Source organism: Rhinoderma darwinii, chromosome 8 (genome assembly GCF_050947455.1).
Source record: "Rhinoderma darwinii isolate aRhiDar2 chromosome 8, aRhiDar2.hap1, whole genome shotgun sequence".
Lineage (NCBI taxonomy): Eukaryota > Metazoa > Chordata > Amphibia > Anura > Rhinodermatidae > Rhinoderma > Rhinoderma darwinii.
The window spans coordinates 67,710,999-67,721,393 of record NC_134694.1 but is presented as its reverse complement, the minus strand read 5'-3'; the positions used below and the strand labels follow the sequence as shown (position 1 = coordinate 67,721,393).

The following is a 10,395-nucleotide window of genomic DNA, read 5'->3' as shown; positions in this document are numbered from 1 at the left end:
CGGCCACCCCTAAACAACGCTCACAAGCAAAAACGGTTGCAGTGGGCTCAGAAATACATGAAGACTAATTTTCAAACCGTGTTGTTTACTGATGAGTGCAGTGCAACCCTGGATGGTCCAGATGGATGGAGTAGTGAATGGTTGGTGAATGGCCACCATGTCCCAACAAGGCTGCGACGTCAGCAAGGAGGTGGCGGAGTTATGTTTTGGGCTGGAATCATGTGGAGAGAGCTGGTAGGCCCTTTTAGGGTCCCTGACGGTGTGAAAATGACCTCTGCAAAGTACGTAGAGTTTATGACTGACCACTTTCTTCCGTGGTACAAAATGAAGAACCGTGCCTTTCATAGCAAAATTATCTTCATGCATGACAATGCACCGTCTCATACTGCAAAGAATACCTCTGTGTCATTGGCTGCTATGGGCATAAAAGGAGAGAAACTCATGGTGTGGCCCCCATGTTCCCCTGACCTCAACCCTATTGAGAACCTTTGGAGCATCCTCAAGCAAAATATCATTAGGAGATTTGTTCAATAAAATTCGCATTATACTCCAACGGTTGATGGCTTGAAGATTATACTGACTGTCATTTGCATCGACTATTTAGGACAATCAGTGAAAAATAACATTTGCATAATAATTTGGAACGCGGTGTATATATTTAAAACTTTATAAAGAATATTTTATTTAATAACTCATAAATAATGTACATTACATGTAAAATCATAGTAGATAACTTTAACGAGGCTTAAACATTTCCAGACTGTAAAAACATTCATCATTTATTCACTAATTCCTTTAACCAGAAAATACATAAATAATCAGTTACTATACAAGTTACAGCAGTTGTACAAAAACACAATATCCTCATATTAAATATAGCTGTTTAAGCACATTAGTGTCTTTGCAATGACATGCTTGCATCTTGATTATTTTGATTTATGTTAAGTATCTAAACTCTTTAGCAATGAGTATTTCATTCTGTACATGACCGATTCTAAGGCTGGGACAACACAGCACCTTGTGTCCTGAAATGATAGGTAAATTGTATGTTTAGTTGAATATCTTGTCCCATTGAAATTCATGAAAGGGAAGGGCTACCTTCGGAAAATGTAACTTTTTTTATTATTGCTCCAGTGCATCTAAAAAGAAAAAGTAAGCAACTTTGCAAATGGTCTTATTTAAAAACTATCATTTTGTGCTTACAGCTCCTGCATCAAACTATACACAGGGTTTATTTGTAGTTTGTTACCATGGAAATATATAGGTCTGCATAGGAGCTGTATACACAAAATGATGGGGGATTTTTAATTAAGACTTTGTCAAAGTTGCTTAATTTTTAATTTTTAGTCAGGTATGGAACAACAAAAATAACTGGTTCATTGCATTAATTTCAACTGAACTACGAAGTAATGATTGCAAAATGCTGTTGTTTGTGGCTACTTTACGATCAATAGCAATCACCCCCATAGACGATAATGAGAATTGTCACACACTTTGAGCAATTTCCAGTGAAAGAATGAAAAATGCCTTGATTCACATAATGAAATGGGACTGAAGATGCCTTGTAACCCCAGCCTGACATCTGTCCGGTCAACTATGAATACACTTAAATATAAAAATACATAAATATTCACATCTAAACCAAGACTTATTTAAAAAATATACACAATCCTTTTTAAAATGTTCATACAAGTATTTGCATATCGAAGCTCGGGAGTACGATTCTCAAACATTTGAAAAACTGTCTTAAAATGGCGAGTGTGGGGGCTACTTTGCTTGTTGCTCAGGGCCCCATTTTCTAGTTAACTGGCTCTGCACACATTGTTGGACTATTTAGTTTCATATTTTATGTGTGTCTGTGTGTATTAACAGAGACAGGCCTATAACTATGTTGAAGAAACTGATTTTCGTAGATATCCCAGTCCTGCTTTAGAATTCCAGTTCATTTCATATAGTGCATTGAAATGTTTTCTTTTTGCCTTTTCAGCAGCAAAATATTGAAAATAAGAATAATAATTTTATGGATTTACTGGAGCAGGAGTGGTAACTGTGAGCTATCTGTGACACTTTCTAGATTTTCTACCATCTGTATTATTCCTTGAATTTGGTCTTCCTGTAGGACATGTCCAGCATTGGATGAGAATTTTTTCAGTAGAGATTCTTGACTTAGGGGTTTTCTCCAATGTCCATAAAAGGTGTTGCATTTTCCAATGATCACATCTCCATTCTTTAGCAGCAGGACTACTTCTCCATACATCTTGTCAAAGTTAGCTTCATTGTCTTGTGGGTGCTCCACTACCACTTTACTCAGGAGATTATGGAGCTCCTTACGAAACATTCTGTCTTCATGGAAAGACCTGATGTTGACTTCACCATCTAGTAGTGCAGTGCAGGCATTGAACTGGAAGGAGTGACGAGCCTGATGTTCTGAGTCAGGATAGGGTCTGTTAATGTATTTGGAGACTGGAATTCTAATAAGAATATTCTGAATGGTGGATGGGTCAATTGGACCATACTGTTCTACAAACCTGTTTCTCACTGAGACAGCAGCATCAGCTATCCAGTGCATTCCTAAATGTGCTGGGAAAGACTTGAATGCAATGTCTTGCTTCTCAAGAAGAAACTCATAATACTTTCCTGGTGAGGCGAGAGACTTAGGCTGGTAGTCACCGTAAAAAGCGCTAAAACCAGAACAGCCAGGCACATCATCAAGTATAAGAGAATTGGCCTCCATACCATTAGCAGCCAGAATGGCAGCTTCAAGACCTAATCTAGTTGCATTGCCAATGTGTAACGGCTTAGCTAGAGTGGCAGCATTTGCCATTGGTGCACCAGCAAGAGAGGCTGCAATTGCCAGGGCATGGGTGCACTGATCTTTGTCTAATGAAAGAAGCTTGGCTGAAGCTGCTGCACTTCCCATGGTGCCAACAACAGAAGGTGGATGAAATCTGTTAAAAGAAAAACATCATTAATTATTTCAAAAATATTTTAAGTAATTGAGATGATTCCCTCAATGTAGTTATCTACTCACTTTTTAGGAATAGTTTTTGCTTCACTAGAGAAACTCATCAATCTTCCTTGTATTTCTATCCCCACATTGAAAGCTGCCAGTAAATCTTCACCACTGACTTTTCTTTCATGTGAAAGCATCTGAGACAATGCCAGAATGGCAGGAAGCACAGCGCCTGATGGGTGAGTGGCAGGATGCCATGTGTCATCAAAATCCATGGAGTGAACCTGTGTCAATAGGGAGATTATTTATGCATAACTCTTTAGCTTTATGACTACTTTATACAGATTATATTCTTAGATTTTCCTTTACTATGTCTTATATACTTACAGCAACGCCATTGGCAAAGGCGGCCAGGGTTGGTGAGAGCTTCAAACCTTTTTGGCCGTATACTGAACAGGAGGGGGAATTTCCATAAGCTGAGAAATGCAGGTCCTAAAACAATGAATAATATAAACAATAATGGCATAAAAAAAACTGTGTTGTGATATAACTATCCAATGTTTATCAATAGCGCACCTAGGACAAGTCCATACTTGTGTAAGGAACTGGCACTCACATACATAATACACGTACATAATACTTCAATGTAATTTAGAGTATTGCACATCTTTGTATTTGTATCTGGCGATGTGTCTATTGCATTATAATTTAGACTAAAAAAAAACAATGTTTTATAATAGTGATCAATGTAAGCAATGGAGAGAGGTTTTTCTGTAGTAATAATAATAATAATAATAATAATTACTATTCGTTTTTACCTTTACCCCTCTGTCCAGTATAAGCTCATTCTAATGTTACTTGAGTATTATCATGATATTATTACTCACCTGGCAGTATTTCAACACAATTTTGAAGACATGCGTCGTGCTGCCAATCAGTCCGACGCCAATGTTGTCCAGTATCATGCGTTTACTTCTGTGACGGACAACTTCAGACAGATGCTCGGGGCGTGTCCCATTAATAAATGATGCAAAACTGTTGGTGACTGTGTCTTCCAACTGGTTCCCAATTACCACTGAAAATAAACATGTCACATTAATATTTTATAAATAAGGTCTATCCTTTACTGGTCAATGTTATTTTTACAAATAGCTTCTTGTTTAATCTGTGTTTGATACAAACTTTCAACTTGTCAGTCTGTCTATTACTATAATTCTTGCCTCTGAATTTAAGACTGTGACGAAGATAACATTTTATGGGCAATGATCTTTGGGGATCCCATGATGAATATTTACCTTTCACAGCTGTCTTGTGAATGTGTCGTGATAGTTCATGAAATTTCTTGGTGTTCTACAAATAAAAGAAACATTGTAACTAGAATATTTGCTAATGTGTACTCTAAAATTCATATATTTATGTTAGACTACATATAGAACAAGTAGAATGACTCTTTAAGCATGTCTCAAAGAGGACCTGTCAGCTGTCCCTATCTTTGTTTTTAGAATTTTTTTAAATATTTTATATACAACTGTATCTGTGCCATTCCTCTGTTATTCCTCCTGGAAATGTATGAATAAAAAGACAACTGTGCGTTACCATTTCACCTGTCAGTAAAGTGTCCACACATAGTTTGACACTCTGGCACAGACTAGTCAGTGTCAAAGTGTGTAAAGACACACCTCATTGACAAGGAGAATGGTAACAGCAAGTTACCCCATTTATTCATACATTTACAGGAGGAATGTTCTAAGGAAAAATGTTACAGTATTATGAGGGATACAAGTATTTAGTAAAACAGGCATCTCAGGAGAGACAGATCATCTTCAAATTTCATTTATGTGCAGTTTAAGCCTTGGCAAGCTGTGTAATAACTTATTGCTGTTATACTGAACTTGCCATCAAAGCATTGTCCTGTAAAGCCATAATAGGGTGAACTGCAAAATACAACCACTAGAGGGGACTTGACTTTCACAATCTGTGCTCTTCATTTATAATTTATTCCTATATTAAATTATTTTTCTCGTATTATGTAAGACAAAATATGCGAATGATTCTGTAAAATGCAAGTGATGCAATATAATTAACAAAAGAACAGTCTGAAATGTGTTGTAAAATTAGAAAATTTCAATTGTGTGTAATGCTTGATCCAAATGCTGCTCTACCTTCATACCTCTTGTAAAATGCTATTGTAAATTGATGCTAATATTTAAAAATGCAATTTCACATATATTTAATAAAATCATATGGATTTTTTTTACTTTAGAAATCTTGAACATTTTGGTAAAAATAAAAAATGTTTTTGTATTTTCCAAATAAATATACAAAATAGAAATGTAGAAAATAAATGGGTAACAGTAAAGGTGATGAAATGTCATGATTTCCCATTGAAATACAATTGACTTCAGGGCCACAGTTTTATAAAACTTTTTCTCCCGCATTTGTTTTATCAGATTGCTTGCAGAGATAAAATAATGTAATACAATATAATTTAAAATAATAATAAAAATACTATAAAAATAAATAAATAAAATATTAATAATATGACATGCTGCTCATGCAACAAAACTATAATCTGTATAGTGGCTCCACTGGTGGGTTTAAGAGGTAAAGAATTCAAAATGATAAAAGTTCTAAATGAGAATGATAAAAATACATACACACATATATAACATAAAAAAATAAAAGGAAATTAAATTCATAGGCAAATTAAATAAAAAAATTAAGCTAGAACTATATATATATATATATATATATATATATATATATATATATATATATATATATATATATATTAAAGGGAAAATGATTTGAATATTCACTTACACATCTGAATATTTTACTTACATGGGCAACTGTGGAAAGCATCTTGAGCACAATGTGTGTTCAGAGTTGTGATTTTTGAGGTGCCTGTATTTCTGTTTAGTGTCTCTGCTTCTGTCAAGGGATATTTATTTGGTTCAATTATTTGTATCCTTACATCATTGTCATGTCGAAGGAAATAGGTGGAGTTACCTAAAGAGTTTACACCCAGGAAGCTATTAAAGAATAATTCTGGGAATTTTTTAAGAAAGTAAAGGGACTGACGTCATAACATTTAAGTAGATTTGTCACAACTTGGACCCTTGAGCACGAGTCACTATAATTATTATCATGTAGGTTTCTGTTTTGGAGAATTCTGTTCTTGCTCAAGAGTCATAATGTAAAACTATTATGATAGTTAAAGATACTATGAAATTCTTACATCAACTTAAGGAATCCCTTCTAGCAAACTTGCTCATCAGGTTATTTTGAATATTTCCTCTGCAGTCTACGTTTGTATCTTGATGTCCTAATGTGGAATGGGCATTATATACAAGTTCAAACATTGTTCAGATTAAGTGGTCAAATATATCTTTTTTATGTTGCCAATTTTCGAAATTTTAATAAACAGTACTCAGCCAACCAGCATGTGGCTCTTAAACAGGAACGGTAGCGACTTTCAGGGGTAGGACAACACTGAGGGTCTCGGGAAGGAATTTTTTAAAATGAACTCCCATATAATACCATCATCATTAGTTTTATGATGTCCATTCCAAGCTAAAAACATCATCCATAAATAAAAAGAAGTTTGTACTTTTTAGAAGGACTAAGAGGGGAGGAAAGGAAAGGGGAGTGAGAGACGTACCAGGAAGGTTTGAAACAGGGGAGAGGAGTAGCATAAGTGGGGAACAAAATTGGACCTAAATTTAAAAGGGCAACTCATATTAACTTTTACTGGAAATTGATATTTTCCTCAGACAACTCCATGCTGTGTGTGGGCAGACTGTGCTTGATCTTAAGCTGATCATGGACGACAAGTATAGAAATAATCTGATATTGAATCCTTTGTCCTTAACAAAAGGGTGATTCCTTACTGTGAAATGATTCTGAACATTCTTAAAGGGGTTATCTCTGAGACAACCCCTTTTAGTTTGGGCATCTGATTTTGCCAGGGGAAGATGTAGCCAGACAGGAAATATAGCATGGCAAGGCAGACAGTAAGATGATTGGCCATCCATGTAAAAAAAGGACAACTCAAGTTCACCAGAAAGGGATTTCTTCTGTCTCATAGAGAAGGGTCCTGAGAAGGACGTGCATATGCCCTAATAAAACACATGGACAGGGGTTGTCTTTAAGAGATAAACCCTTTAAGCTAGATTCAAGACACAAAGGTTAAATGTGTATCGCAGTGAAATATTGTTAACAGCCTTCATATACACGTACCGATTACACAAAAACAACCAACAGTCAATCCTACTTTGAAGCAAGTACAATGGAAATTGTAAGGATTGGCTGTTATAGATTATACTAGTATCATAAATGTACTAATTATCTATACATCTATGGCCAAATTTTGGGGATCTGCTTTTTTTTATATATAAAGTTGGATAAAAACACTTCATGTCCTTTTCGAACCTGGCAGTTAAAGGGAGTCTGTCAACACATTTCAGGCGTAGTGGAATAAACATTTTTTTATTTTTCCCTAATGCAAGCCCTAAGATCCACCTCACTGGTATGTACATCTACTAGCGGTGCCAGCCTTTTGTAAGCCTAGAATTTGTTTGAGTCCATACACGCTTCTCATCCAGTGAGTTACCCAAAAATAAATATCGTACAATATAAAATAGTATGATGAATGAGAAATACTAACAGAAATTTCATACATAATCAATAATTTTAGATAAAGGTTTAAAATATCCTGAAATCTATAAAACTGCCTAAAAATAGAGAATGTCTTGTAAACACCAGCAATATATTCTTATCTTTTCCCATTCTTAGTCATGTTATACGTAAGCAACAAATTACTGACTATACAAACAAGTTATTCTAGAAGGAACTAACATACGCATGGTATTTTATTATCTGTGGTAAAGTGTTCCTGGGTGGAGATAAAATCAAGTTCCAGGATTTTTTTTCTCTATTACATCCTTGTCTCACCTTTGTGTAGCCAAATGTATACGTATTAGAGAGCAATAGCTACAGGAAATGTGCATGAAATGGGTGTAATTTAGTGTAATGTCAAGTCTTGCAACATTACACACTTTACATTTAGCCGTGGGTCTAAATGTATGGGGTAATCTATGCCTATCCAATCACTTGATTCTGTTCTTTCCTCCCACTTAAATTGAGCCACAACTCACAATCACCTATCAATTCTGAGCCACACACATTATATACAGATGTACACACGGTTAGGGCTCATTCAGATGAGCGTAATACTCGTCCGTGTGCTGTCCGTTGAAATCACTCACAGCACACGGACCCATTCAATTTAATGGTGTCATTAACACATGTGTTGTTTTTCATGCAGCGTGTGTCCGTTGCGTGAAACTCACTGTGTCTTATATTGGTGCATTTCCACCAACATCCATGTGCTGTCCATCTTTCACGCATCAAATACATTGAAAAGCAGAGAAATAATTTATTTTTAAAAATGTAGTGCTTGCAGGGATATGAAAAACGCATGCCACACACAAAGCACACTGATGCCAATAGGCAACGTACACGGACAAGAAATGTAGGAAAAACACTGCGTTTTTTACGTGCGAAAATCGGAAAAGCTCGTCTGAATGTAGCCTTAGGGCGGGTTCACACGTGGCGGAATTTCACTTAAATTCCGCTGCGGACACTCCGCAGCGTTAATCCGCAGCGGTGCCGTTTGTCCATTGACTTACACTTTAATTTAGCAGTGTTCGTTTAGACGAGGCGTAAAATTCCGCTGCGGAGCATAGGCTGCGGAGCGGAATTTGGTGTCCGCAGCATGCTCTGTCTGTTGCGGAGCAGTGGCGGACTCATGGCGGAATTTCTCCATTGACTTCAATGGAGATTCTAAGTTCCGCAATGAAGTCCGCAGCTGTCATGCACATGTTATGTGTGCTGCGGAGCGTATTGGTTTTACTACCATGACATTTCTTCATTCTGGCTGGACCTATGTATTTCTAGGTCTACAGCCAGACTGAGGAAGTCAATGGGGCTCCCGTAATGACGGGAGCGTTGCTAGGAGACGTCAGTAAATAGTCACTGTCCAGGGTGCTGAAAGAGTTAAGCGATCGGCAGTAACTGTTTCTGCACCCGGGACAGTGACTACCGATCTCAATATACATGTATCTGTAAAAAAACATATAAGTTCATACTTACCGAGAACTCCCTGCGTGTCTCCAGTCCGGCCTCCCAGGATGACGTTTCAGTGTAAGTGACGGCTGCAGCCAATCACAGGCCAAGCACAGGCTGCAGCGGTCACATGGACTGGCGCGTCATCCAGGGAGGTCGGGCTGGATGCCGAAAGAGGGACGCGTCACCAAGACAACGGGCGGTAAGTATGAAATTCTTTTACTTTCACTAGGGAAAGTGCTGTCCCTTCTCTCTATCCTGCACTGATAGGGCGAAGGGAAGCACTTTTCCCGCAGTCCGCAGCAGCTAGTCCGCATCAATTTTCTGCACATTTTGTGCAGATCCGCAGCAGAATCTGCGACGCAGATTCTGTGCGGCATTGATGCGGACAGTTGCGGAGGAAATCCGCCACGTGTGGTCATGCCCTTAAAGAGGCTCTGTCACCAGATTTTGCAACCCCTATCTGCTATTGCAGCAGATCGGCGCTGCAATGTAGATTACAGTAACGTTTTTATTTTTAAAAAACGAGCATTTTTGGCCAAGTTATGACCATTTTTGTAGTTATGCAAATGAGGCTTGCAAAAGTCCAAGTGGGTGTGTTTAAAAGTAAAAGTCCAAGTGGGCGTGTATTATGTGCGTACATCGGGGTGTTTTTAATACTTTTACTAGCTGGGCGTTCTGATGAGAAGTATCATCCACTTCTCTTCAGAACGCCCAGCTTCTGCCTGATCACGCTGTGACGTCACTCACAGGTCCTGCATCGTGTCAGACGAGCGAGGACACATCGGCACCAGAGGCTACAGTTGATTCTGCAGCAGCATCGGCGTTTGCAGGTAAGTAGCTACATCGACTTACCTGCTAACGCCGATGCTGCTGCAGAATCAACTGAAGCCTCTGGTGCCGATGTGTCCGACACGATGCAGGACCTGTGAGTGACGTCACAGATCTGCACTGCCAGAAGCTGGGCGTTCTGAAGAGAAGTGGATGATACTTCTCGTCAGAGCGCCCTGCTAGTAAAAGTATTAAAAACACCCCGATGTACGCACATAATACACGCCCAGTTGTACTTGGACTTGGACTTTTGCAAGCCTCATTTGCATAACTACAAAAATGGTCATAACTTGGCCAAAAATGCTCTTTTTAAAAAAATAAAAACGTTACTGTAATCTACATTGCAGCGCCTATCTGCTGCAATAGCAGATAGGGGCTGCAAAATCTGGTGACAGAGCTTCATTAAAGATTTAAAACAGCAGAGCACGCAAACTATAAGGAAGATCTGTGGATCCTAATAGAGGACATAGACAAACGTTAGC

The 10,395-nt window shown here is 37.9% G+C and overlaps 1 protein-coding gene across 1 annotated transcript; it reads right to left on the bottom strand.

The window, feature by feature from the left end:
• Window positions 1-2,026: 2,026 nt before the first annotated feature.
• Window positions 2,027-5,818, bottom strand: LOC142658707 (cis-aconitate decarboxylase-like). Its single transcript, XM_075834313.1, has 6 exons — window positions 5,798-5,818; window positions 4,249-4,303; window positions 3,841-4,028; window positions 3,341-3,445; window positions 3,032-3,237; window positions 2,027-2,948 (listed from the first exon to the last, which is right to left on the bottom strand). Exons 1-6 carry the CDS (start codon window positions 5,816-5,818, stop codon window positions 2,027-2,029), a joined length of 1,497 nt encoding a protein of 498 aa, XP_075690428.1.
• Between the last annotated feature and the right edge of the window lie 4,577 nt (window positions 5,819-10,395).